This window comes from Gymnogyps californianus, chromosome 8 (assembly GCF_018139145.2).
Source record: "Gymnogyps californianus isolate 813 chromosome 8, ASM1813914v2, whole genome shotgun sequence".
In the NCBI taxonomy this organism is placed as follows: Eukaryota; Metazoa; Chordata; class Aves; order Accipitriformes; family Cathartidae; genus Gymnogyps; species Gymnogyps californianus.
In genome coordinates, this window is record NC_059478.1 from 6,270,659 (window position 1) to 6,298,572 (window position 27,914).

Consider the following 27,914-nt stretch of genomic DNA (forward strand, 5'->3'; position numbering starts at 1 on the left):
CTGTGTTGGTCTAAATGATCTTTCTATGAAGCCCTGTAGATGTCAAAAGTAATTATGGAGTGTGATTAGTCCTCTGTGGGTGCTTTCTTTCTTTCCTCCTCCTTTCTCTTTTGCTATCCCCTTCTCCACTCTTCTTTTTTGGCTAAGTGGAAAAGGTGAGGACAAAGAATTGCCGCTTGCTTGGACTCATGATGTATCTGTGACTGCGCTATTAGCTGTCTCCTCTTTCCTCCCCAAATGGATATAATTTTTGAAGTGTGGAATACCCTTCTTGATAAGTAGGTTTAAAAAAAAAAATGCACAATGTGATACTGTTTCATAGTTTCTAGGTGGTTGTATAAAGCAAAGTTACTGTGATTGTGTTTTTCAAAGGAAAAAGTGATTGGTTACGAAATCTGTCCTTTTTTCATTATTACAAGCTCTTTGTTTTCCAATGATCTGATGGCTCTTTTGTCCCCGGTCTGTGTGTCTTTCTTCCCACGTCCCACCCCATGGTGCTGCATCCGTGCACCCACGAAGCGTGTGCTTCCACTGGTCTGTAAAGATGCTGCTCTTGCACCCTTGGGAGCTGTGGGCTGTCGCTGGTGGCTGGAGGTGGGGGACATCTGCGTCCCGGGAGGAGGTGGAGGTGCTTGGAGGAAGGAGATGTTTGAGAAGGGGTTGGAGGTGGGAAGGAGGGTTTGACGGGAAGGTGCCCAGGGCTTAATCCCAACACGCAGGGGGTGATGCTGGAAGAAAACTGCTGCCCAGACCATGCTGTACCGGCTAAAGGCTCTTGGTCCTTCTGGGAGCCTTTAGTTGCCTCTCTCCAGCTTGTCTCTGGTCCAAGGTGTTGTCCTGCCTGCACAGTGGGTGACCAGATGCTGAGCAGCCCAACTCTGGGTTGTCTGGGGTCTGTGCTTTCATTTTGCTCTCTTAAATCTCTTCATCGTCTCTTGCAATCAATCTTCCTCCAGAAGAGAGCCCAGTGCCTTGAAATCACTCTAAGCCTGTTGCTGCTCACGCCAGCCGCTTCCCAGAGGTTTAATCCTGACCACGGCTCCCTGCCTGCACTGCCTGGCTGGTGGCAGGAGCCCGGCTGCCCTTGCTTTGGCACCTCACCGGGCAGTGTGTCCCCAGCTTGATGGGGACAACATCTCCCAGGCGCGTTTCACCTCCCCAGCCCGGGCAGAGGAGCCGGGATCCCACTCCGTGACGCCGCGGAGGTAAGGATGGGTCCCGGCATGGCAGCGGAGGTCGGACCCCAGGGCTGGGGTACGGGGCGAGGAGGATCTCTCTGCCCTGGGCTCTTCCACCCAAACCTGCCAGCGGTCCCCTCCTGCCTGGGAGAAGCCGGGGGAAGATGCTCGGTCTCTCCCCCGTGGAGCAAGGAGTCACCCCCGCTGCCGGTCAGCCCCGATGCCCGCTGCGAGCACGGCTGGCCCCTGCAGGGAAGGAAGCCCTCGGGCTCAGTTTTGGCTCTGATGGTGGCCCTGGGGCCACTGGGGTGGTGGGGGATGTTTTAAGAAGATAAAAGTGATTTCTTGCTGCTCGTGCTGGCAGGGGCCGGCGCGGCCGGAGCCGGGAGGATTAAAACAATTTCATAATCCCGGTGATTTCCTTTTGATCGGGATTATGAAACCAATCACGAATATCAAAAGCCGCAGCTAAAAGCGGCAGCCGGAGCAGGGCCGGGACGCCCATGGCCCCCACAGCACCCCTCCTGCCTGCCGGGGACGGCAGCCCCGGCACCTCCAGGTAAGTGGTGCCCGCCCGGGACCCTCATCCTGCGTGATGAGTTTTGTGGGGTCTCGGGGGAGGAGGGCAGGGGGTTTTGGTGTGTGGGGAGCGGGTGGCTCCGCAGGGTGCGTGTTGCACGCAGGGTTTAGGGGTGATGATACGTGGATGCGCCAAGTTCAGCTCCCACCATCCTCCTGCCTGAAGATGCTCGGTTGGCCCCGGCTCGCCGTGGGTTCCAGGCAGGATTTGGCCTCCGGGAAAGCAGGAAAATTTAGCACGTCTGCAAACGTGTGATGCTCACGGGAGGGTGCCTAAAGCCGGCAGGCTTTGCTGCCGGTCTGAAGGCTGTTAGAGAAACCCCCCCCACCCCGGTGGGACCACCTTCTCCATCCTTTTTGGACCTCCTGAAGCCCCAGCCACTGGTGCGGGGCAGACCCCTCTGGCACCCAGCACCCTAGGGTGAGGTGTGTCCCCCCCGGTAGGCCCCGGGGAGGTGGGCTGGCTTCGCTTCCCGCTCGCCTCCCAAACCCGCAACCTAGACAAAGGACATTCCTGAGAGCCGGCCAAGGCGGCCGGGCTTCCCTCCGTCCCGGCGCGGTGTGTTGGGTTCCCTCCTCCCGCGGGGTCCCCTCCGTCCCCCCACGCTGCCTGTGGCCACCGTGGCGTCGCCCTTTGGGGCCAGCCGGCGCGGGGGCAGGCGGTTCGGCTTCGGGGCTTGGGCAGGGTTTGGCTGGATGCCCCGGCGTGGGGTGCGCGCTTCGGGGGCGCGCAGAGGAGGAGGAGGAGGAGGAGGAGGCCTGGGCAGGAGGCAGGGCCGGCTGCGGCCCCACAACCCAGCCAAGCAGCTGAGCTCAGGCTCGGCTGAAGGGGCCGGGATTTGCTGGTTTGTCTATTTTTTTTTTTTTTTAATTTTTTTTTTTTTTCCCCTCCCCTGCTTCCTTCCCTTCTTCCGCCTTCTTCTCCCTCTTCCCAGCCCTCTCCCGATGCTGGTCCCAGGGTAAGGATAGCCCTCGCCTCCCGCCCGCGGCCCCATCCCACCACTGCTCTGCCCCGGGGTAGCAAGGGGCTGCGGTGAGCCCGGGGGCGGGTGGGGGGGGGTGATGGGGCCCGGGTGGGCGTCCCGGGGATGCTCCTGCAGCCCCGGCCGTGGGGGAGGCTCTTCCAGGGGTACCAGCGGGGCCGAGATGCTCCCGGCGGGGTGCAGGGGGGCAGCGGCACCTGGGTGTCACCGGGACCACGAGGCTGGTGCAGGACGAGTGACACGTGTGACCCTGGGGGCCAGGGTGGAGCGGGGGGCTGGTGTCTGTCTGGTGGCACCTTCGGTGAGTTGCAGCCGTGAGGGATTTCTGTTCTGGGGAGTTTTGGGGCCCTGATTTGGCTCAGAAAGTGTCGGTTCCCTCCAGGGCATCTTGCTGGGTGTCCCAGAGCACCCGAAACAGCACGGGCAGGCACCCACACTCCTGCTCAGCCCCTGCTTCGGGGAACTACCGCTCCCCCATTCCTCCGGCTCCAGAGCGATGCTGGTACGGTGTCAATGCTGTGGGTGGGTGGGTGGCCTCGTGCTGTGCCACGTCCTTATCCACTTCCCCGCCGGGCTGTGCACCGGCAGTGGCATCGCATGCGTTTGCCAGGCACAGGCATCACTGTGTCCACTGTCTGCAGAGCCTCGGGCGGGCAGGAGTGATGCCATTTGCAGGAGGCACCAAGGTGGGTGCCGGGGAGGAGGAGGGTGAGGGCAGCGCGGGGGCTTGCCCACCCTCCCCTGGCTTTTCTCCCCGCAGGGCGCATGGAGAGGGGCTCTTCTGCTGAGACGCGGCGGGTGCCGCGGCCCCCCAAGCAGCACGGCCAGAGCAGCGGCCGAACCCCTGCGCTGCTGGAGCACCCCGAGGCCGCTCGCGGCCCCACGCCATCCTGGAGAGTAAGGTGAAGGCGCTGAAGGAGAAGCGGGGGGGCGGCCGGCTGGGGACCCCCGCAGCCGCTCCCGAGCGCCCCTCGCCCAAGAAGCCCCGGCCCCGGCGGGGGAAGCCGGGGGCGGACATGGCGGCAGTGGAGCCGCGGGCTCAGCTCCGCACCTACCTGACAGACGGGCTGCTGGACGGTGGGGAGCCTGTGGCCGGCGGCCCCCCAGCCCCGGCACCCCGCGCTGGCACCCCGGGGCTCTGGCGGGTGCCGGCACCCAGGGTAGATGTGCCGGGAGGCACCGAGCTCCCCCGGGATGAGGGCAGCGGGTCCCGGGGCTCTGCCTCCCACCATGAGAGCTCCCCCCTGGAAGAAGAGGCACGAACCCCGCCGCGGGACCGGGGGGGTCCCTCTGTGTCCCCCACCGCGGCGGAGGGCTGGGAGAGGCTCTCGCTGGCCGAGCGGGTGGAGAGGAACCGGCGGCTGCTGCAGGAGGTGCTGGGCCTCGCCACAGCCGGTGCGTATTTCGGGCGGCCGTTTCGGTAGAGCCAGGGGGGGCTTTGGGGCGAAGGGGGGTCCTCGGTGCCGTCATCCAGCCTCCCACACTGTGGGTGCAGCTCCGTGCTGGTTCACACCCCCGGGGCTGCCCCGTCCCCTGCGGGTCCTGCATCCCCTTCACCGGCAGCTGTAGGAGATGCCCGCAAACAAAATGGGGCACTTCTTCACTGGGATGCTCTGGGTGCTGCCGGTCCCCTCCGGCGTCCTGGTGAGGAATTTCACTGCTAAAAGCAAGAGCAAGAAACCCACTTTCTGGGGCACTCGAGGTCTGCAGGCATCATCTTCCCTTTGCAAGCTGCTGCCAGAAAAGGGAATTAATTTCTCCTTCGAAAGTGTCTGCCCTAACGACCCTGCGGTCCCCATCCCCGTGGGCACACCCCACGCTGGGTGCTGTTGCCGCACGTCCCACTCCTCTGGGGTCTCTCTAGAGCCAAGCAGGTGGGATAGCCCCGACAAGGGTGTTTGTTAGGACAGGCTGAGCCATGGGGCTGGGGGTACGGGGGGGTGCTATTGAGGGGGGCCAGGGTGGGGGCTGCAGTCCAGCCAGGCTGATGCCTTTCCCTGTCCTGCGTTTCAGAGGTGCCGGCGAGCGACGGGGACTGGGACTCGGGGGTCTCGCTGCAGGACGCCGAGGGCTGCAGGTAGATCAGTCCCAGCGTGGCAGAGACGGACATTTCCCTCTTTCCTCCTCCCCAGTCTCGTATTTTAAATGCAGCCCCGCGAAGCAGCGCTGGGGCTCGGCAGGGCTCCGGGGAAGGGCTCTGGGGGCAGCCCCCCAGCGTGGCAGCCAGGGGGGGGAGCGTGGACGGGCTCCGGCGATGCTTTGGTGCGAGCGGGGCAGGAGGGTCAGGCTGAGCCGGGTGTCCGTGTGGTGTTTGGGCACGGGGGGGGGGGGGTGTCCCCGCCAGGGTGGGAAGGGAGCTGGGGAAAATGACGGGACGGAGATTTTCTCCAGGTGCTTAAGAGGATCGAGGCGGCAGGCGTGTGTAATCTTGTTGGACTAATGATAAACCTTAGAGGTACGGACTAAAAATACGGAGGTGGGACGGGCAGGTGAGCTGGGCAGCAGCGTGCGAGCTGGGGAGCAGGGCCGGGGGCTCGGGGGCTGCATGGGGGAAGCAAGCGAGTGGGGAAGACCCCCCTGTGTTGTGGTTACTGGTTCTGCTCCGCTCCGGCGGCTGGGGTTGATCAGTGATGGCCGGGTGCAAGGCAGAGCCAGGGATGCTGCACTCCCCCTGAGCAGGGGCAGCCAAAACCTGGGGGGAAGCCTGGAACCCCCCATGGTGCTGCACAGGGGGCTTTCCTGGGGGCCGGCGTGCGCCCACCCTCCTGCCGCAAAGAGGTTAAGGCCAGGCTCCCCAAAGTGACTGCCTGAGCTGATTATTTTAATCAGGGGGATTAGGGCCATGGCCAACGGGGAAAGCAGCGCTGGAGCAGGGCTGTGCCCTCCCGTAGCTGACGGATCCCCCACTCTGCAGCCGGTGGGGCAGGGGGGCCGGGGGATGTGGGGGAAGACCCGCTGCAAGGAAGGGAAGGCAGCTGGGTCGGGGGGGTCATCCCAAACCTACCTGCGTTCACATCGCTGCGGGATTTACACCGGCAGGGATCGGACGCAGTGCCTGCCTCAGTTTCCCCATCCACCTCTGGGATGCCCGTGGTGCAAAGCGCTGCCTCGGCTGAGCCGGCGCCTGAGCTGTGTGGGTGCTGAGCCTCCCCGCAAAGCATCACCGGTGTGGGGTGCGACCCCCCCTCCTCCCGCCTGGCACCGGGGGGGTACGGGGGCTCCCGCCCAGCTCTCCCCTGCTGTGGCAGCCAGCCCGCCTATGAATAGAGGCCGGGCCCTGTTTTCTCTGGGCAGCGCAGCCTCGTCGTCACTGTTAAACCACGTCTAATCCCTGTTATTTTTTCCTAATCCCCCTCCCCGCTGCGGGGCCGCAGGGCCTTTGTCCCCGGGCAGGAGCTCGAGCTGAGCCCGCGGCACGAGCAGGCCAAGCAGCTGCTGCAGCGCGCCCGCATGAAGGCTCGGACGAACCCCCTGCGCGCCAACCACAACATCCTCCTCCTCCCCGCTGCCGCCGCCGCCGCTGCCGTCCCGCACCCCAGGTCAGTGCCGGCCCCACGGGCCGCATCCTGCCTCCCAGCCCCCTGCCGCCACGGTGCTCTCAGGGGTGCATCTGGATTTGGTGCATGTGCAGAGCGTGCGTATGTGTGCAGAGCGTGCAAGCATGCGTGCAGAGCATGCACGTGCAGAGCGTGCAAGTGTGTGCAGACCGTGCACCCATGGGTGCAGAGCCAGGGCCCGACCTGCTGCATGCATGCATGTGTGCAGCCTCGTACCCTTGCGTGAGCAGCTCTCTGCTCGCAGGAGCATCCCCCTGCCCGGGCATGCATGAAGTCTTTGCGGCATAATATTTGGGGGTGTTTAATTGTGTTTTATGGCAACGGGGAGGCATTAGCGGTCTGCTCCCGGCTGACTGGGAGGATTCTGTTTCCCAACGGTGGGGAGCACCTCCCTGGGGGAGGCTCGGTGCTGGAAGGCCGTGCCAAAGCCGTGGCTCACCGTGTGTGCCGGGTCATGTGCAATTCGGTGTTCCCGGTCTGATTAACCACGCGCTTCGGTGCAGGGGAAAGACGATGGAGGTCGGGCTGTGGCAATGGGGCATTGCCGCAGCCTCTCGTAATTTCAGCTTCAGGCAGCCTGGGCAGAGGGCCAGAGGGGAGCGGGGCTGTACGCTGCGGTGGAGCATCGGGTGGACTTTCCTCCTGCCCCATCTTCTGCACTGGCTTTTCCCCCCCTCCTGCCCTGCTTTCCGGAGGGAGCCGGGCGGCCCTTGCAGCTCGCCTGTGTCCGTCTGTCTGTGCCCACCTCAGGGAGCCCAGCGGGAGGCCGAGCATCACCCCGCGGGACGGTGGGAGCCTGAGCGACTCGTCGAGCGGGGAGTCGAGCTGCGGGCGGCCGTGGCGGCCGCGGGGACCCTCCCCGTCCCGCGTCCGCTTCGAGGACGAGTCGGCCCGCGACGCCGAGGTGCGGTACCTGGAGCGGCTGCAGCTGCGGCACTGGCGGGCGCTGGGCTCGGCGCTCTCCTCGCCGGAGCCGGCCGGCGGCGGGCAGCCAGGGGATGGGGCCGGCCAGCCCAAAGCCCGGAGCGGCGACCTCGCGGCCGGGGGCAAGTGCAGTGCCTGTGGCTCCTTCCTTGGTGCTGCCTCCAGCCGGGGCACGGACACGCCGGCAGCCACCGACGCAGCCGAAAGTAGCCCTGCGGCACAAGGAAGCATCCCGGGGGACAGCGGGGGGCTGAGCACTGCCCAGCCGGAGCCCAAAACCAGGGCTCTGGGCCCTCGGGGGTCCCCACTGTGGATCCTCCCCTCCCGGCAGCGCATCCACACTGAGAAGATCAAGGAGACGTACATCGGGGATGTCACCTACATCGACGAGGTGGACTCGGCCCTGGAGAGCACCGACACCTCCGATGGCTGCCGGACGGACAGCGAGGAGGCAGGACCCCGCAGCCCCCACCCGCGGGGCTACCGGGACCCCCGGGCTCGCGGGCACAGGGCCCCCCGTGCCGCCCCGCAGCTGGAGGCGAGGGCTGGGAAGGGGACATGCGTGGCCAGCGGTGGCCCCCGCGCAGGGGACGGGGGCTCAGGTGGTGCCACAAGCCGGACGGGGGCTGTTTGCCCCCCGCCGCCGGGGAGAGCTGGCAGCCGGGAGGATGGGGACCCCCACCAGCATCCGGGGGGCAGCAAGGGGGTGGGAAACACCACTCATCCCCTGCAGCAGCCCAGTGAGCCCCTGGATCCCGCCTTGCAGCCTGGGACCAGCACCCCCATGCCGGGCACCCACCTCCCCACTCCCCCTCCCACCAAAAAGGCCTGCTCCCAGGTGCCTTGCAGGAAAGCCCTCTTCTCCGGTGGCAGCCGCCGGGCATCGAACCAAGGAGCCCGGGGCCCAGAGCCCGATGGTGGGAGCGCTGCGCCCTCCCAGCCCGGGGGCACGGCAGGGCCAGGGGAGCGGCGGGGTCCCTGCAGCCCCAGGTGGCTCCCGGGGAGCCCCCTCCGTGCCTTGTCCACCAACAACTGCAACAACACCCACGGGCAGGACCCCCCGGAGCCGGGCAGAGGTAAGAGAGCCATGCCGAGGGGTGCCTGGGGGGGGTCCCCAGCGAAGCAGGGACGTGACTGTCTTGCTGCGGTTACAGGGGCACCGTCGCACCCCACCACCAGCCCTGTCACCCCTGCATCCCAGGAGGCTGCTCGTCCTCCCGGGGAAGTTGCCAGGACACCTGGAGAACAGCAGCAGCAGCAGCACCCAGCCGGGAGCGTGGCACACGGGTGAGTGAGAGCGAGGGGCTGCCGGCATCCTGCACCGTGTGGTGGGTGCTGCATCCCTGAGCATCCCTCCTCAGCGCAGCGGGATGCTGCTGGGCTGAGCCCCCCCCCCTCGAGGCTTCCCGGTGGGACTCTACCTTTCACCGCCAAAAACCTCCCAGAAACCACAATTGGTGTGTGTGTGTGACAATTTTGCATGTGTGTTCAAGTGGGTTTGGGGGAGTCGCGTTTCACCCCGCATCTGGTTCCGCTGGGGGTGTTGCAGCAAGCGTGACGGTGGGCGACCTTGGAGGCGTCGAGCTCGGTGCCAGGTCTCCCCTTTTGGGGAAAATCAGCTGCGAAACGCTGCCAGCCCTGGGCCTGCCTTGGGGCTCACCGAACACGAACCTGCTGGACCTGCGCCCGGGCGCAGCGTGTCTCAGCCTGGCAGGAGGGTTTGGAGGCGGCGCTGGGTCTTTCAAGCCCCCTGGCAGGATGCAATCCCTTCAGGCGGAGAGCAGGGGAGGTCTGAAAGGTGTTAAATCCCTGAAATTATGGGGAAAACAGGTAGGGAGCCCTTCAGGTCACTTTGGCTCGTGAAGCCATCCCTTGTGCACGCGCTGGGTTACTGCTGTGGGGAGGCGGCTGCACCCCGATCTCACCGTGCACCCCGATTTCACCGTGCTGCAGCTCTCAAGGCTGTGAAGGTGCATGCGGGATGCAACCCCAGCCCCGAGGCAGCTGCCGGTCCTGCTCCCCTCCAGGCACACGGTGGGTGACCATCGTCCCTCTCCATCCAGGGAGCCGGGGCGGCCAGCGAGCCGCAAGGGCAGCAGCGCTTCGGCGTCGGGGCTGAAGAAGCTCCTGTGCAGCCTGAGCCAGAGCACGAAGCAGCGCCTGGGCCGCTTCCGCTGCTACAGCATGGAGCAGCTCCCGGCCCCCGGCGGCACCCCCCCGGACAGCCCCGGCATGAAGAAGTCGCCCTCCCTGCAGTCCCTGCAGCTGGTGAGCCAAAATGTACCCCCATGGTGTGTGTGGGCGGTATAGGAGAAGGGGTGCTAGGCTGGGGTGAAGCATTCCTGAGCATCGCTTTATAGCCCCAGAGGTCCCGGGGGTGCGTGTGGGGGCATGTGCCAGCCCAAACCTGCTGGGTTTGAAAAGCCCGGAGCCAAATGGGGAGTGGGAGGAGGAAGGAGGGAGTGAGGGGGGGTGGAAGAGCAGATTTGGGGAGGGGAGATGGGGTAATATAGTTTGGGGTTGTGGCTTGTGTGTCCCAGCCAGCTGAGCAGTGAGGTGCCTCCCCAAGAAACTCTGCTCCTTGGGCGGGTGTCCTGGCCGGGCGCAGGGGACGTTGGCTTATCCCTCCTCAGCGGTGGTTTGGGGAGGGCTCCGGCGGGGGACAGGGGGTGTGGGATGGCCCCATGCCCCCCGCTCCCTCGGCACGTCGGTGGGTGAAGGGTTGCGGTGCTGCACGGTGTTTGTGGTTGTCCCCGTCTCAACCGGGTGCTTTTCCCCAGGTGTCACCCTTCTGCCAGCCCCAAAAAGCCACCTCTGTCCAGAGCCTGCACCCCCTCCTGGGCAAGGCACCCCGTGCCAGCGCCTACCTCCTGCCCCAGGCTGCGGCCGACAGGTAGGACGGGGCCCGGCACATCCCTGCCATGCCCGGCAAGGCTGTTTCGGGGTGCTCAGTCACATGCGGCGGCTCAGTGCAGCTGGGGGCCCCATCACCTGGTCCCCAGCAGCTTCCCAGGGTCCCCGCTCACCCCGTCTCCCCTCTCCCCGCAGGAAGGGGGGCTCAGGGCCGCGGCGCTCACTGAGCGTGGAGGACATCGGGGCGCCCGGCCGGCTGCGCGCGGTGGGGCGCGTGGTGGAGGTCTTCCCCGACGGCACCAGCCAGCTGGAGCTGCAGCGACCCCCCCACGGCGCCTTCGGGTTTTGTGTCACCTCCGGGCACGGCCGGCCTGACACAGGTACGGTGGGGTCATCCCAAAGCATCACACGAACCTTAGGGGGAGGCACGGCACGGCACGGCACGGCCCGGCCCCCCTCTGCAGTGGCTCTCATCCCTCCCCAGGAGCGAGCTTGGGGAGGGGTGGAGGGGGCTGCTCCATCCCCGCTGAGCCCCAAAGGGGTGATGGTGGATGGGGGGATGCCGCCATGTGTGGCTTTGGCCACGCACAGTCCCATGTGTCCGTCAGCCCTTGGCTTGGGACACGCAGCCCATCCTAAAGGCCACTTATAGTGAATTTGTTGCTGTGTGCAGCCCCCTGGGCACCCCCGGGGAGCACAGCCCCGGCCATGGGGTGCAGGGTGGGGGGGCTCACCCGCCCCTGTCCCTCTCCGCAGGTGTCTACGTGCAGGAGATGGCGGACGCCGGCACGGCCAAGCTGTACGCGGGGCTCCTGGGCGTGGGGGATGAGATCCTGCAGGTCAACGGGGCGGCCGTCTCGGGGCTGGGGCTGGCCCGCATCCGTGAGCTGCTGCTCCAGGCGGACACCCTGTCCCTCCGCGTGCTCAGGCACCGCCCGGCGCCCCGGTAGCCCTGGCACGGCTCCCGGGAAGCCCGGCGGGAGGAGGACGACGTCCCGGGATGCCGCAGGACGGCACGGCGTGGACCGAGCCGCCTCGCGGCATCAGGACCTGCCCTGCTCCGGTGCAATATTTGGCTCCCCGCTGCGGTGGGGGCAGGTGGGTTTCCCAGCCCCCTGGGAGACAGAGTGGGACCAAGGACCCCCCCAGACAGTGTCCAGCGTCTCCAGGAGCTGCCCCAGGTGTGGGGACCCGGGACAGCCCAGCCCTGCTGTTGAGCCAGGGTGGGTCTGTCCTACTGGAACGCGCCGTCCCTGCATCCCCAGGAGATGCGGGGTTCCCTGCCAGTGCTGGAAACCTGCGCCCGCGGCCTGGTGGGTTTCTTTTAAATTATTTTAAAATGAAAAAAAAAAAAAAAAAAGTAGTCGTGAAACATGGTGCCCTGGAATTGCGGGTGGCATGGACGGGCTGCGGGCGTGACACTTGGCCAGGGGGCCGGGACGTGCCCCAGCCCCAGGGTTGTGGGGCTGCTGGTGGATGCAGGAGCCAGGGACGGGTCTGGGTGCTGAGTGTGTGGGTGCCTTCATGTGGGGCTGAGCCCCCAGGGCCAGTGTATCTGCCGTGGGTGGCTTGTCCGGGGTGCTGAACGCGTGTCCTGGCTGCGGGGTGGCAGGGGGTGACAGGGTGCGCAGCCCCGAGGCAGCCAGAGCTGGGATGCTGAGGGCAGGAGGAGCTCTTTGGGGCCTGAGGACTCATTTGGGCTGTGGGGTGGGGAAATGGGGACAGGGCAGGGGGGGCATCCCCAGGGGACAATGCTCCCTGGAAACCTGTGCTGGGGGGAGCTCCCCATTGCCACCTCCAGGCAGCCTGTGTTTTGGGGGGAAGGTCCCTGGATGGGCTCAGGGTCTTTGTTGCCTGGTTTCCCGCGGCCCAGTCGCTCTCACAGCCACCTCCTGACGGTGTTGTGGTGCTGGGGGGGCCCTGGGCAGGCAGCCGGGGGGGCTCAGCCGCCTGCAGAGCTCCTCGAAGAGCAGAACGACCTCCCCTTCCCCGCTCCGGTGAGCAGCATGGTGGGCTGGGGGGGGAAGCACGGGATGACGGGGCTGCTCTCCTCTTCCTGTGAGCACTGCCGGGACAGCGGTGGGGATGCGCCCGCAAGTATCCATCACTAATGAGAGGGATCTGCGCTCCTGCGGCTGCTTTTGGGGTTTCCTTTTTTCCAGCCACGGAAGGGGAAACTCGTGCAGCGGCGCCGGGGCGGCTGCGCAGGGATAAGCCTCTCCGGCAGGCACGGCAAGCAGAGAGGCGGCACAGCAGCAATGGCTGTCCTCTGCATGGTGGTGCCCCCACATCTGGACAGCAGCTGCCTGCAGCGGCCCCCGCATCTGGGCGGCAGCTGCCTGCGGCGCAGAGGGGACCCCAGATGCCTTAAAAGCCAGGAGGGCGATGCCCGGCAGATGCTGGCGGGAGCTTTTCCTGCTACCCAGCGCCGGGAGACCCCCGGCTTGTCCCTGAGCAAGGGTCACTGCGAGAACGACCGGTGATCTCTGCTGCGCCACGCTGGGCAGCAGCAATGCATTTATTCAGTGTTAAAGGGAGGGGGCACCAACAACAACAGAAAAAGCATATGCACACGGTAAAAGGGACCAAAGACAGTTTGGTGGCTTGCGGTGATGCCAGCAAGCTGGGCCACCCTCCAGCAGTACGCCGGACTAACGAAGGAGCGGTCCCGCACGGAACGCCGGGAGTCGTTCCCGGAGTGTACGCGACCACGCCGAAAATAACGCGGGGATCGGAGGCGTGCAAATACCGGCCAACGGCGAGCCCCGCTCCCTGGTCGGACTCGCGGTCCCGGGAACCTGCTCTTGGAGAGGCATTAAGCCCAAGGAGCCGCGCAGATGCTGCGATAGCGAGCCTCGGAACGGAGACACCGCGTATTTCTTGCAGCGTAACCAAAAGAAACGAGGTGCTCTGCGAGGATAAAGAGCAACTGCTGAAATAATTAGGGCGGGTTGGCACTAAGGGCATATGTGTGCGTTAATGACGAGAGCACCCGACCAGGCGCGGCAGGGCACCTCGGCCTTGCCCCCCCCCACCGGCCCCATTCCGGCACCCAGCTGCGGAAGGCACGGTTGCCGCCAGCTGACAGCGCCCGGCGCCTGCTGAGGGGATGGGGAGCGAGGGGGGTCACGCAGCCGCTTGAAGGGAGCCACAAACCCAGTAGGGAGGAGTCTTCAGTCCAGGCTAAGCATCCCGGAGGTAAAGCCGTCTGGTGGTGAGCTTCCCGCTTGGGGAGGACGATTTTTGGGGGTGATTTGCAATTTCAGCAGAAGTCTTAGCGTCAGCACCAATTAACTTCCTCCCTCAGACCCATCTGAGACCCAGATGGGAGGCGTAAGCCAGCCTCTCCAGAGTCTTTTGGCGTTTGCAACTTAAACATGGGAGCAGACTTCAGTAAGAAACCGGTTTGGCTTTCCTGAAGAGCCACCCCCTCTCCTGCAATCGGTGTTTGCAGCACGAAGCCCCCGTCTGCGTTTCTCCCCAGTGATGCTGCCAGGGTGAGCTTTCCTCACGTTCTAGCATCGACCACCTGGCTAACTCCTAATTCACGGTACGAGGGAGACAACTAGGCTATCCAACACTGCTGAGATAACTTGAGCGGCGAACAACTCAAAGGTAACAAAAGGACTGGGAAGTTAATACAGAAACGTGACGTAGCTTTGAATCTCCTGCCTTTTGGTTGCTTACAACGGAGGTGTCCAAAAAATAGCGGTTGGGAGAAATTAAGACATCCTATTTACAAGTTGATACGCACTTAAAATACATAATTGAGCCCCATTCCTCTGATAATGCGTGTCGTTCACCCGCAGAGAGAACGTGGCTCGAACGGTCATCAAAAAAATCTTTAAAGTTTTTTTTTTCCTTAAAAAAAATAAGTTATTTTAGACCTGACAAATCACTTGCCAAAGGGAAGCAGCTGTTAAACACAAGCAGTTACTCAGTTATACAAGGGCAAAGAAAGCATCAATCAATGAGCTTTAGAGGCTTGTATAACGAAGGAGGCAATTTCAAAAGCTTTAAGAAACTCACTCTCCGGCTAACGGTTGTTTGCCAGCTTTCAGCGTGCATCAACCCAAGTTTAAAGCTCCGGGGTTTCTAGTCGCGCCGGGCCGGCCGATGGCAGGACACGACGCCCCACGGCTCACCCGTGTGTAACCTGCTGCCAAGGGGTGGCGGATGCGAATGCTCTGCTGCAGGCTCACCGGCGTATCTCGGCGGCAGGTCGGCGGCACGGAGCCGGCCCGTGGGAGGACGGCAGCGTGGGGCGGGGGGTCCCCTCCCTCGCCGTGGCTGCGTGGGGTTTCACACCACCGCTCCTCCCCGTAACGCTTTTGGCTGGCAAGCACCCGCGGGCTGGCGATGTGGTTTGTAATGCTCAGTGAATTAATTAATTCCTCTCCCCCACCCCGCCCCGGCGTCCCGTTCCTCCCCAGGGCTCGCTGCTCTGTGTCCGCATCCGACCGCAGGCGGCTCGGGACCGCTGCAACCGGCTCCTACCTGCACGGGGTGGAAGCGCAGGGGTCAAGTCCCCCTCCAGCTGCCTAGGTCCAGACCTGGAGCCCAGGTCCAGATCGCACCGCACCGGGGGAGGAGGCAGCTCCGGTCCTCCACCCCCTCTCCCCGGGGCCAGGTGAGACGCCGGCGGAGCTGAGCCGCGGTCCTCAGAGGAGAATGGTGAGAGCCGAGTGCGGGTTTTCTTGCCGGGGATCTCTGTGGGCGGACGGAAACAGTGAGAGTTTCATTTCCCCGTGCTACGCGGGCAAGGGGGCGGGGAGGGGGCGTCCGAGGAAGTTCGGTCCATCACAGGACAAAAAACAGGATGAGCACCACCAGCAAGATGACGAAGAGGACGATAATTGCACACCACTGCCGTCGATCTGGAAGGAAAAAGGAAGCGTCAGTCTTCCTGCTTTAACAGGGAAGGAAAATTGGGGCAGAGCTTTTCTTCGCTGTATTGCTAGGAGCCCAATTTAAGCTTAAAGAAGCCACAAAAAGCCAAAGCAACGGCAACCCACGGGGCGACAGCGTTTCTCCTCCAGGATACATCCGTTTTGGGGGACAGCTGTGGGAATTTTGAGGCTTCTCCCCAACCAAGTTCAAACAGGTTTGATATAGGCCGGTTCAAAAGCCATCAGGAGGAACAAGCCAGAGAGCTGCTGTGTGTTGCTGCTCATTCGTGGAGTAACCCGTTTGCTAGAGGAAGGAGAAGGGGTCCGGTAAAAGCTGCCTGAAAGAGCTCTGCCAGGAAGAGCTTGTGGCAGCTCCCCTTAGGAGCGCCAGGAATGAGGTTTCCCCTGGACGCCTTTACACCTCGCTGGCCCCGTGCACGCTCTGCAGAAGCTCAACGCTGCATCGCCTCTGAGAGCTGCTATCTGTCCGCAGCCACGTCTGCCACGGCAGAGAGAAAGCCCCTGCGAGACGATGATGGTGCAGCAGCGGGGACAGGGCTGCTGGCACCCCCCAACTTCTGGGCACAGCAGCTCCCCCGGGAAGAGCCCTCCTGGTCAGCCCCGGCCCGTGCGATGCCAGGGATAGCAGAAATGCTCTTTCACAGCTCTCAGTAGCACTCTGCAAAGATCGAAGCCTTTTTCCCAGAGGAAAGGGGAGACAGATACACAAGGTTTGCCAGCAGTCGTGCTGCCACTGGGCTACTGGTGACCCCAAGTGCACTGTCAGCACTCCATATGGTCTCTCCAGGGCCGTATTTCCACAACCTCATAAATCCCCCGGCCGGCCTCATCCTGCAGAGCAGGAACGCTTCTCCTCCCGACTCGCTCCTGCCTCCACAAGCTACCCAAGCACCCACGGGAGAGGGGTAACGGAGGAGGCAACGGCCGGGCGCCCCGCCAGCGCTCGGAGAGGCGAGCCGGCAGCGGGGGACTTCCCGGCAGGCACGCCGGGCTTCCTGTTTGCTCTGCCCGCGGCGCCCCGCCAGCCCACCGGCTTCAAGCGCAGCCTTATAAGGACTTTTCTCGTGGGTTCAGCCTCCCCTCCCCGGCCCAGAAATCGCCTCTTTCCTCCGCCAGCTGAGAGATCTATCTGACCGACGACAGGCCTGCGGGCCGGCAGGCGCCAGCAACCCGAGGGCGGGTGGGATTTGGGAAGGGGCTCGCCTGCAGGCGAGCGTTTGGTGCCGGGGAAGCCACACACGGTGGGGAGTGTTTTATGGCACCTCGAAAGCTTTTGTTCTGCAGGCAGGCCGGGAAACTGCAGCGGAGCAGGAGGCTGCAGAGCTTCCCCTCCTACCATCTAGAGGGGGATTTTCCCACCGCGGCAGTAGCAGCATAAATAGAAAGGCATCTGTAAATAAAACAAAGGCAAAGGACAGGCTGCAGAGGAGTGTCTGGGCAGGAGCAGCTGCAGGGCTTGGAAGTCTTCCCCCTCTTTCAAGCACCGAGAGCTGCTCCCTCCCGTCTGCTCGGGTCTGGGATGGCTGTCGGTGGGTGGGAACACGTAGCGTCCCAGCCCGAAGATCCAAGAGCTTGTCTCTCCCCTTCCAGGACTGGATCCCACTTCCCAGGACCTACCGCTCGTCATGTGAGACACTTTGGCGAGTTTCTTCATGACGTTATCAAGCCGCGACTGAGTGCTGTCTAGCTCGTGGGAGAAGTCGTCCAGCATCCTGGGGACAGAGAAGCACGGCACTCGTCAGCAAGTGGCACGTCCCTTCGGGATTTCTCAGTGCGCTCACACACACGGATCAATGTGATCAGTGTATCACACCTTGGCAGAGAAAATGAACGCCGCCCGGTCTCCTGAAAAGCACCCAAGGGGGGGAAAAAAAAAACCTGCTGAAGCAGCAGCTCTGCTTTGGTGGAAAAGGGGAAGTCATTTGGGGCTCCTGTCGGACTGGTCCCCTCTGGGTGTTCGCGGCTGAGCTCTACGCACCCCTGCAAGGTGAGGCGTGGGGTTTTTCCTCCTTTCAAGAGGAAAGTCTCATTTATAATCTATGATTAGCAGAGACTGGTTAGACAGATCTAGGTGCCGGCCTGGACTTTAAATCTCTTTTCTTGTTCAGGGCTTGCAGTTGAAGCTAAAATCTTGTTCCAGTCGTGTATCAAGCAGGAATGAGATTTGCAATTGCTTTTAAGGTGCTTTTTAAGCTCTGCATGGAAGTTACCCCTCTACTTCCTCCACACAGCGACTAATGAATCTGAAAGCCTTCCTGAAGCTGTGCTTTGTCAATGCCAAGACAAAGACAGAATCAAGGTACCAATCCAATCATCTCCAGCCAGCAGGACTTTAAAGCTTAATACATTTAAAAGGACAGCTTCCTTCATTTGGAGTTCTAGGGCACTTGTTAAACCTTCATTCAGTGGGGAAAAAGAGAGAGTTGTAAAAAACCTCATTGCAGTAGTTATCTGCTACTGTCTAGCGAGCATTGATGGCTTATGTGATGATCTGGAAACGGATACACCACACTGATCTGCTTCCGTGAGAGCAGAAGACTCTCATGCTGCAAGCCTTCACACAGGAGGTGGGTTTAAAGTTCTTCCTCTCCATCAAAGAAGACATCACTTCACAAGGGACACAGCCCTCCGGACTCCCATCAGCCAAACAAGGAGGGTTTTTAGGCATGAACCCTTCAAGCCTCTCTGGAAGTGGTAGCTGTTAGCCTGCATAACTGGAAACTTTATGCACTTGTTTGCAAAGGACAAGAACTGGGAAAGAAATCTAATTTATATGTAAATGATGGATGCAAATTACTTTGTGAGCTACCCTTTAACCCTTTGCCTGGGTGAGGGTTATTTTTAGCTTTAACTATGAATAGCAGCTCTGTGCTGCGCGTTTCAGAGCAGCAAGGCAGAGCAGAGAACTCTGGGGTCAAGCAGTTATCCAGGGGCAGCACAAAACCCTGTGGAGTGGGAAAGCGCCCAGTACCCCCATTACACAGCACCTCCCTCCCTCATCTGTTTGGCACTGCTGGCTGCCTGAAGCCAAGGAGCTAACTGTGTGCCTTAGGGGGAGTGTGTAAAAAAAGGAGAGAGAAGGAAAGGTAAACCGGCAGCTAAGTCTGCCCTAGGTGCAGGCTCTCAAACGAACGAGACTGCGGTTGGATCCTTGCAGGCTGCAGTAAAAAATGCTTTCCACTGCCTAGAATCAAAGGCCGGCTAGGAGAGGCTGCTTGAGGGACTAGTAAATTCAAGGCCCTAACAGGGGCAGAGATATGTGTGCGAGGACCTCCAGCTGTCTTGCAGCCAGCCCCATACCGAGTTTTCAGTACCGTGTCTCACACTTACACTGCTTGCTCCTCCAGCTCCCCGCCAATGCGCTGGGACATGTTCTTCAGCACCCCGATGCTGCCAGAGACCAGCTCCAACTGCTCATCTTGCTGCTCCACAATCAACTGGGGCCAAAGAGAAGGGAAATGGGCAGTTACAGGTCTGCCGCCTCCTGCAGCTGGGTCGGAGCCAGCCGATCCGGTGGACAGACACTCGCTGCTTGGCCAACATCAGCTGCGGGGCCTGCGCACAGACCTAAGCCACCAGGAATGAGGACCGCGTTCCTAAGAAATGCTGGAGAAGTGACAGCCACAGGAAAGCCTCCCCGGCACGGCATCCCCACGGCACAGCAGGCTGCGGTCTCCTGACATCCCTGCAAATCCAGCCATGCCTCCTCCTTTCCCCGCTGCACCCACTGCTAAAGGGACTCTCGAAAGCCAGAGGGGCTGGTCATCAAAACTTCCGCAAGCCCCACTGCCCGCAGCAGGTATGGCAGCAGGCATCAGGGAGCCACGCTGATGCCGTGCCTGGGAAACGCAACCTGGAACATGCTGCAGCTAACAAGGGGTTAATGCGAGTAAAAGGCTGTTGCAGCTTCTACAGCTAAAAATAGCAAGCCTGGCTCTGAATGTGCCAAAGGAATAGGTCTGCTGATTTTTTAAGTCATTTTCAGGGCACAGTCACGCTAAGGATTAGATTTACCCTAGTTACCTATTTCTGAATCTATTTATCTTCCTCGAGTCACTAGGTGAAAGCCAGGGCGGCGTCACGGGTCAGGAGCTTTAGTAGAGTTTGCCACCTCCGAGAAGCTGCCTGTTTAAAGGCTCGTGTTTGGGTGGGCTGCTGCACGCGGGTCTGCACGCTGCCCGGGCACTTCTCCAGACGAACTCCCCCGGCAGCGGGGAAGCACCTCGCCAGGGGTTCTCGCAAAGCCCTCGCACAGCCTTTCTCACGAATCTCATGTTGACAAAGGCAGGAAAAGGAAGCAGGCACGTGCTCCTGCTCCTAGCCTGTTCTCATGAAGATGCACACAAACAGCAGCAAACATCAGCTCATTTTTTAACCAGAGGAAGTTGCATAAGAGAAACAGGCTCTTTTCTGTTTGCAACGTTTCTACTCTTCCAAGGATTTCAGCAATCCTTGTAGTATTAAAGCTTAGCGTGCTACATCTTCCCAATCATGTTGTTTGCCTTCTGTACAGAGCAGAAGACCCAAGCTTGAAGGGTTAAAAACTCTGCGCCAAGATGCAGCCGAAGCTGTGCTGTACAGGAAATGCATGCACAGGTATATGCTGCAAGCAAAGAGGAGGGCTGTCAGGCTCCTGGATCCAGACCAGGCAAGGACTGCATTTTTTTTTTTTTTTTTTTGGCTCTCGCAGCCCGTACCTCATCCCCCCGGCACCCATTTGGCAAGCAAAGCTATTCAGTCCGCATGGTGCCAGCTGCCTTACCTGTTGTTGAGCTTGCTGCTCCTCGATGAAGTGTGAATTTGCTAATTGCAGCTCCCGGTCCAGACGGCTGTACTTGTCAGGTCCGGAGCTCCAACTCTGACTCCCACTTTCTCCCAGGAGCGCCTAAACAGATGCAGAGAGCCCTCAGCAACTCTTGTGTCTGCTCGCAGCCCATCTACAGGGCGTAGTGGGAAGGCAGACAAGGCAATACTCCTGTACACACGCACACAGCATTCTTTTCCTCCTGCTCTATTGCTACTCAGCCAGAGTGCTGTCACGAAGTAAAACAACGCAATACCAAAATGCCAGCCGGGGAAGTCCTGCAGCCTGATATTGCAGATACGCCTCTCCAGCAGCAGGAGAGCCGGAGTACGACCGACAGACGGTGTACGCAGGAGGTCTGCACAGCACAAAGGACTAGCAAAGGTCTGCTCAAGAGGCAGCACTGTGTGCTAGGACATGTAAGCTGGGAAGTATCCGGATATATTGTGTTAACAGATGTATAGCTCGCACTGAACACTGTGCTACTAATGACAGGGGCTTAAGAGGGTCTGGATAAAGTACTTAACCGGTTGAGCTGACAGTAAAACAGTGCGCTACATAACCACAGCACTGTTGTATGCTCACGTTCTTTGATTCAGGCTATCTGTTCCTCCGGCACACCGTTCAGTTGCCAGCATACAAGATTACACTTGCTACCTGCTCTACAACCCGAACGGAGAAGCTTGTGCAAAGCCAGCAGAGACGTGGCTTTCCAGCTGAGTAAGTCTGGTCCCTGGAAGGAGTATAACATGAGCAACAGATGCTGGAGAATGAACGTGGCCCGCAGGTGAGGAGCTGCACCCTGCAGCACTATGAATAGGTTAGGGAGCTCTGCCCACCAGCGTGGAGACAAGGCAGACTCGTAACGAGATCGTCTCGCAGCTTCTGGTCATGGGCAGGAGGGGACGACCGAGTGTTTGTGAAGAACAGCAAGACAATGACCAGGCTGCTCCGGCAGGCTAAGAGCAAGACAGTCTCTACGGTTCATCTGCCTTACAAGGTTCAAGGAGGGGTGAGGAAAGCTGACGGACCGACCGCACAGGAAGCCAGCAGGACATCTGGCTTTGTCTGCCCCTGAGACACTGAGCAAGCTCCTGGTTCTCTCCAGTTCGTGGCGAGCGCAGCTACCGCTTATTTAATGCGGTGCACTAGTTCTGCTGCAGCTTCAATAGGAAGGCCTCTGTTTGCCAGCCGTAGCCTGTGAGGGTCAGGTCGCCACCAGCCAGCCTCTCAGACACAGAGGCACACTGGAAAAGCTAGTGCAGCCCAGCCCAGCCCAAGCTTTGCGGTCTGGAGGGAAGGCGAGGGGCTGGGGAAGGGAGAGGAAGATGGCAAGGGGAAGTCAGTTTTCCTGACCAGATGTCGCTGCGCGAGCTGGGCCATATGGTCTCCTGCAGCTAGCAGGAACTTCACGCAAAGGAAAGCAGCAAAACGCAGGGACAGCTACAGACTTGTTTGAGCAAAGGTGTAAGGGACTTTGCTTCTTCAAGTGTTTGCCAAGCATGTCAATTAACCCTGTAACAAGCTCAGGAATCAGCTCTGTGCTTCTCAGTTGCAGTTTGTCATTTTTGCCATAAGTGGTAAGACTGACGCAGCCAGAGAAGTTAATTGTACGAAGTGCACACCAACTTTAACTGAGGCAGCTCTGGAAGTCAGCTCTGAGATCTCCTTACAGCCTCCCCATCAGCCGGGAAGGACCACAAGCTGCATCTATTTCTATTCCTTAGATTACAAGTGCAGATGACCTGAGACTCCTTGAGCTTCTTCCATCTTCTTACATGGCTAACTATTAAGAGAGGCAGCTGTGTGAAAGGATATCGCAGCATCTTGGCTCCTAAATACAGCAGAGCACAGGATTACATTCACTGACATGGATTCTGAGTCTGCTCCCCCCGAGGAGGAGGGAGATTCCCCTTTCCGCAGGATGATGCAACACTGACAGTTGTACACAACCAGATCTGAAGACAGAGACAGATGGCGGGTGCTGACTTACTGCTTTGAGAGACAGGCTTGGAAGAGGGTGGCAGCAACGTGCCTGCAAGAACCAGCTCTCTCAGGTCAGCAAAACAGACATGGTTCAAACACACAGCTTTGCTGCAGTATGCAAGCCCCTTCCCAGAACAAAGGTTTTTAAGGGCATGAACTACAGACAGGATATACATTGTAATTACAGCTTTTATGCAGTTTTGATCAATGCTATATGCTCTACCTTATGATGTGGGGCCTCGGAGTAAGTGAAAATGGAAGTTTCACCTAACACGTACCGTAAGACAACAGCTGCTAGAGCCGATAAATCCTTCTGACTCCTTAAAGTACCAAACAGCCACTGCAGTCATTTAACTTGCCCATTTCTGGTTCTCACCTGCCTGTTTTTCCTTTCAGCCAGCGTTTGCATGGAGGAGTTTGACATCTGATCCTTCATTTCCTGTTTGTTCAACAAAAGAAGAAGTATGTGAGCATTGGATTCGAGGTGACAGGCAATTTTAGGGTGCTACAGGGCTGTCTATACCCAGGAAGGCTTCTTTAGGGGGAGTGAGGGAAGGGAGATTTTCTTTGAAAATGTACAGTTTTGAAGAGTCTGGAAGGATATTGTAGAAAGCTTCATCGCAGTTCATCGTTTTACTAATACTAGAATCAACAGCAATGGGATATTTTGAAAATATTCCTTATTTACTACTCATTTTGCTCTACTACAGCCAGAAACACTTTGATTTGTATATTACTAAACTAATGTTCCCATTGATAGACTGTAAAGAAGAGTCATGTTCTTCAAGGTCTTGGAAGCCTGTAACCCCCTGCACTTTATTCCCAGTTGCATCTGGGAATTTTATATTGCATAGGACGAGATTCCTGTCCTGTGGCCATCCTCTCCGACTGTGCCTACATTTTCTCTTTTATCAATCAAGTTTTGCTCCTGAGTTCCTGTAGAAGATCACTAGCCACAGCAGGCTCCCCATCACAATGTAAAGTAGTCTCGTTTTTATAAGGTAGATTAGCAAGTAGTCAACATGATCTAGCAGAGGTTGATCCACCAGCACAGTTCTGATGTCACCAGAACATTTAGGTATGTTTTACGGTTCAGAGACGTGCGGTACATCACCTAAGAGCACCAGAGTCCACTTGGTTACTTCGCACCAGCTAATGCACATGCTGCTATGCATCACGAATTCCCTCATGGAAACTGGAAGTCAGCTGCATAATGCCACTAACGAATTTCATTTGACAGTAAGAGACGCTGCTCCAAAACCCATTAGCCAGCAGTTCTCAGCCAGGAAAAGAGGACCATAGAGCAGGCTTGCCTGATCCTGCCCATCTGGGAGTGGACTACACTGAAGACAAGGCAGCGAGCACATGCCTGCTACCTGGGGCCAGCGTGGTTTTGGGATCAGTTCCCAGGCAGCAAGCCTTAGGAACTGCATCCAGACCGCGGGACTGCAGGTAGGGTAACAAGCTTGCTGCCAGCCACAGCAATGCGTTTTGTGAAGCAGGAACATCAGAGTCATGAGGGGCAGCAGAAACTAAGCTACGCTCAGTGTAGCTATTAATAGGGAGAAAACTTCCTAACTAGCAGCTTGTTACCAGGCAGTGAAGCTTTCGGGAAGATGTTTCTTCTCTATTTACCACCAAGTTGTTGAAATCCTCCTATTGCTTCTGAAGTGTGAGCTTAAACTAAAAAAAAATCTTCCCCAAGTTAAAAATAAATCTAGTGGTTGTTTGGACTATTTTGCAGCGGTAGGAAGTTGAAGTCACCACGTCAATAATGCTAGGCTTTAACCATCTGTCAGTGTTCAAAGTGGACTCTCTGTTTTTGAAAACTAGCGCTACAAAAGCACAGGACAGTTGGCGATTTCCTTCAACTCTGAAGGGAGGCTCCAGCCTCCCCTGCATCGCAGCGGGGTCTTTACTCTTCCTTCCCAGTTTCTATAGGTTCCCAGGCTCGCTGTTGCAAGAGAGGTGAAGACTTAAAGGGGCAGCAGCAGCAAAGGAGGGTACACCATGGGGTACCTGCACCCTCGCAGCCCCAAACCTGTCTGGGCAGCCCCAGGAGGGAGCGCAAGGGGAAGAGGAGAAAGCCTGAGAACGAGCAGGTAGCAGGTTTGTTCTGTGCTCTCTACTTCAGCACAGAAATGGCCACAAGCTTTCCTTTTTTTAACCACCTAATCACTCCCTCTGCCTTCCCCACGCTCCCACCCCAAGCCCACGTTCCTTACCCTGACCACCTGCCGTGTGCTCGTGATGAAGGCTTTCCTGATGCCCAGCTCCGTCGCATCGAGGTTGAATTTCCGCGGGTTTGCCTCAACAATGCGTAGGCAGCGAGTCAAGGAGGCCCCAATTAGCGGTGTTGGGTACGCACAAAGATACACAAACCCCGAGCGTGCCTCAGCAGGGGTCTACCAAGCGGCCACTGCACTGTGCCTTTTCCCAAAATTTGGTTAGTAAATTACGAAACACTGGAGGCAAAACCAGGCATGGCAGGAACGTCCAGTGCAGTACACGCACCAGCGTGAGGTTTCTGTCTTGCATTTTTTTGCTTCTCTGATGCTGCGCATCACTTTCAGGAGTGTTCAGATGAATACAAGGGAAAAGGAGTATTTCTGGAAGCCAGCCTAAAGTATGACTGACTGCATAGAAATCCAGATTCATACAACACAATAGGCTTTCTAGAACAAAGCATCTTAGAATATACCTTGTCAAAAGGAAAACAAAAAGGCAAAAGGAAAATCCTTTTTGGATTAACACGTTTGCCTTAATTTCTCGCTTGCGGTTAGAGAAAAGCTGATGTAAATGCAAAATTCAATCCCAAATAGCTCTGATTTCTGCAAAAAGTAACTACTGGCAAGCACTGGTACTCGGCTATTTAGTACAACTTGGGAACCGCACGCCCCTACCTCCAAAGGACCACAGAAAGGATATTAATTGTTTCATCCAAGTCTTCCAGGTCCCACTCGATGCTCCGCAGATTATTCCTGAGCTCATTAGTGGTCCAGTCGATTTCTTCTCTTGTGGCGATGGAGGGATCTTGCAAGAGCTCTGTCCACCTCTGGAAGAGCCCCTGGGCGGTGTTCACGGCTTTCTGTACCTCCCTGCAGCCGGGGCGATTAAAGAGAAACAAAGGGATTATCATCAGTTGCTCCGCAGCAGTCACACCGGGACAGTCCCGTATCCAGGTGAGCAGGGAAGCACAGCTTTCTCCCAAACATCTTTCCTTCAAACAATTTTTAGTTTATTTTGTAAAATAAGGATTTGCCCTACCTACTGGATAATCTCATCTCTTGTTGCAGCACAAAGTGCCGAGCAGCAACAACCTACAGGTCAGCTATTAATGAAGGGGCCTATTTCTTTAGAGGAGGTTTCTGTTGAGTGTCACACAGGCAAGCCAGGGCAGAGCGTCTGAACAAGGCAGCTCTTTGGCAATTAATGTTTTGCATTCCTCTCAACAGCTTTCCTCTGAAGACTCTTGACTACCTATGTAAGATACCCCAAGGGCACACAGAATTACAGGAACTGTCCCCACAATACAGCCTGGCAGACTGTTGAGTGCAGCACTGTTTATTTTAATTCAGCATTTAAAAAATACACAGCTGTACTACGCTGGCTTAGGGAACAGAAGTCTTTTCTGCTGCTCTAAGCTTTTTGGAGATGAGTGCATTCAGAGCACGGGAAGGCAGGCTTTGCTGACAGCACTGAACACTGCTTTGATGGTTTGGGGTAAGTGGGTCTGTAAGTTCGGGTCACCGTCTATCAGTGTGGTTATCTGTATTTACAAACTCTGCGGTCCTGAGCCGTGAAATGCTCCCCCGGGTTCATGGGAAGCGAGGACGAGGGACGCAGATGAGACCGGATTTTGCTGGTGTGAAAGGTGGCCACCACGAGCCCAAGAGCTTGCACACGGCATCCACACAAGATGCACGTGTTTATCCCCAGTGAAGGAAAGCAGGTTATCAGCGGGGGAAGCCCAGGACGGATGAACTGAGCCCACACCCTGCAGGGGTGCGAGGACTGCAGCTCTCTTTACATTACACCATGGCCTGAAGTACTCAACTTTGCTGTCTAAGCTGAAGTCTCTTGGCACCCTAACGCGTGTCCCTCCTCTTCTCGCACACCCACAGTTCCGAGTCTGCCACATCTAGTGCCCTAAAGTCAGCAGCCTGTGCTGAGGATCTGGAGCTTCATTCCCTCCACTACATGCTAGCAAAAGTTTTGGGTTTTTTTTCCCATCTGGGCATACCTGGGGAAGTACCCACGTACCCACAAGCAGGAATTTAAAGCAGAGCTGGATGTCCTCCGATGGGAGGAGTTATGAACTCCACGAAAGCAAACTGAACGCAATGTGGACGGCCTCCACCAGCCCCTTCCACCCCAACCTGCTGGGTAATAATTAACACTGGGAGCGGCAGCACATCCTCCCTCCCCTCCCAGCCCTTCCCCGTACGGCACGGGAACCTCTCCGGAAAGTTTGACAGGACGTTTGCTCCCCACCCATGGCAACTCGTATTTTTTCCCCTTAGCACCAGTTCAACCTGGCAGAGTGATTCACTTTCCACGGCTGCACCAGCATCCCTTCCCACACCTCTTGCGCTCACACAGCTTTCCCCACCGCTCCCCTACGAGCACCTCCGCTGCTCCTGAGTGCTGTTTCTCTGCGATGTGGGGCCGGCGACCGGCCCGCAGCAGAAGCTGAAGCTGGGCCCAGGGTGGTTTTTAGAGACTAAGGTGCTTTCACTGTATTAATTACAATTTTCCTCTCCTCCTGCCTCGACCACCTTTGGTTTGTGTTTCCCTTTGTTCAGGCTCTTCTCTGGCTGCTTCCTCTCATGGCCACCATCCATGCTGCAGTTTCTTCTCCACCTCGGTCCCTGCTCCTCTCCCATCTTTCTGCCTGGACACCACGGCCCTGGCCTCTTGGGGATGCCACCCACGAGCCAGCCAGCCCCGCTCTGTCTGCTGCAGGGCGACATTTCCCAAGCCACTGCCACCTCGCCCCGACGGCGGGGACATCCGGGCAGGCTGTCCCCAAGCCGTCCCAGCGTACCGGGAGCCGCACCTGCAGCCAAGGCACCGCTGCACCTCCCGCTTCCCCGCCCGCCCCCGTACCCGGGGGTGCACCTACAAAGCTCGGGCTTCCTCGGCCGGGAGAGCGGAGAGCGCTTCGTGCGGGGAGGCCCGGGCGCGGCCCGGCACCTCGCCTCGCCCCGGGGCCTTCTGCGCCCGGCTGTCGACGCCGGGTACCCTCAGCGGGGCCCAGGGCCGCCCCAGACCCCCCCCGCAACCCCAGCCGCAGAAGTGGGGGGACGAGGGCGCCATTTTCCTCCGCCCCGGTCGCCTCCAGAGACCCCCGAGCTCCGCTCACCCCCCCCACTCCCCGGGCCTTCCCCTGCTGCGGGGCGGCCGTGCCTAGCCCCCCCCCCCCCCCCGCACCCGGGGACACCCCCATCCCCGTCCCCGTCCCTCAGCCCCCACGGCGCGGGGTGTCTCCCGAGGGGCGGCGCTCACCCCTTCACCACGAAGAAGGGGTCCTCCATCGACATGGCGCTGCTGCCGCCGCCACCGCCGCCGCCGCGCGCCCCGGCCGCCGCGCGCCGCCCGCCCCGCCCCGCCCCTTCGCCCCGCCCCCGCCGTCGCGCGCCTGCGCACAGCGCCGGTGGCGGAGGGCGGCGGCGGCGGTGGGGGCAGCGTCGCCGCCATGGCGGCTGCTTGAGGGAGCGACGGCACCCGGGGGCTGGCAGGGGGGCGGCGGGTGCCCCCCCCTCACTCCCAGGCCGCTGCCGGGCGGGGAGGAGGCCCCCAGGTGGGGTGTGCTGCAGGGGCATGGGACCGTCCCGGCTCTTCCTGAGGGCTTTTCCAGGCCCGGGGAACCTTCGGCCCGCTGGGCCCCGGGCAGCCCGTCAGTGCTGGGCGGTACAGTGCCCCCTCTCACCCCTTCGCCGCCCTGTCTCCTACGTGCCGGCTTCTCGGCACCGAGCAGGCACGTCCTGTCCTGGCTGCCGGGCCGTGGTCCCTGCCAGGGTGTCTGGCAGGAGCGGCTCGGCCCGGCTGCGTTCCCGCCCGGTGGGGGAGGAAGAAGGGGAGAGCGACAGCCAGTCTGCTCTGCTCCCGCTACCCTTCCTGCCCCGGGAACGAACAGG

General features: G+C 59.7%; 2 protein-coding genes across 2 annotated transcripts; one reads left to right on the plus strand and one right to left on the minus strand.

Annotated features, from left to right (window-relative positions):
• Positions 1–645: 645 nt before the first annotated feature.
• KIAA1614 (KIAA1614 ortholog) lies at positions 646–11,403 on the plus strand. The gene is given in 13 exon segments (XM_050900595.1): positions 646–678; positions 681–1,042; positions 1,044–1,101; positions 1,103–1,205; positions 3,501–3,614; positions 3,617–4,135; positions 4,754–4,817; positions 6,115–6,279; positions 7,048–8,508; positions 9,285–9,489; positions 10,002–10,114; positions 10,270–10,454; positions 10,831–11,403. Coding segments are annotated over 13 exon segments (3,576 nt in total). The 3' UTR covers positions 11,025–11,403.
• Positions 11,404–13,902: 2,499 nt separating this feature from the next.
• On the minus strand, positions 13,903–27,317 carry STX6 (syntaxin 6). Its single transcript, XM_050900603.1, has 8 exons — positions 27,283–27,317; positions 24,703–24,872; positions 24,000–24,094; positions 22,151–22,213; positions 19,747–19,869; positions 18,315–18,421; positions 16,602–16,696; positions 13,903–14,951 (listed from the first exon to the last, which is right to left on the minus strand). Exons 1-8 carry the CDS (start codon positions 27,315–27,317, stop codon positions 14,875–14,877), a joined length of 765 nt encoding a protein of 254 aa, XP_050756560.1. The 3' UTR covers positions 13,903–14,874.
• Positions 27,318–27,914: the final 597 nt, after the last annotated feature.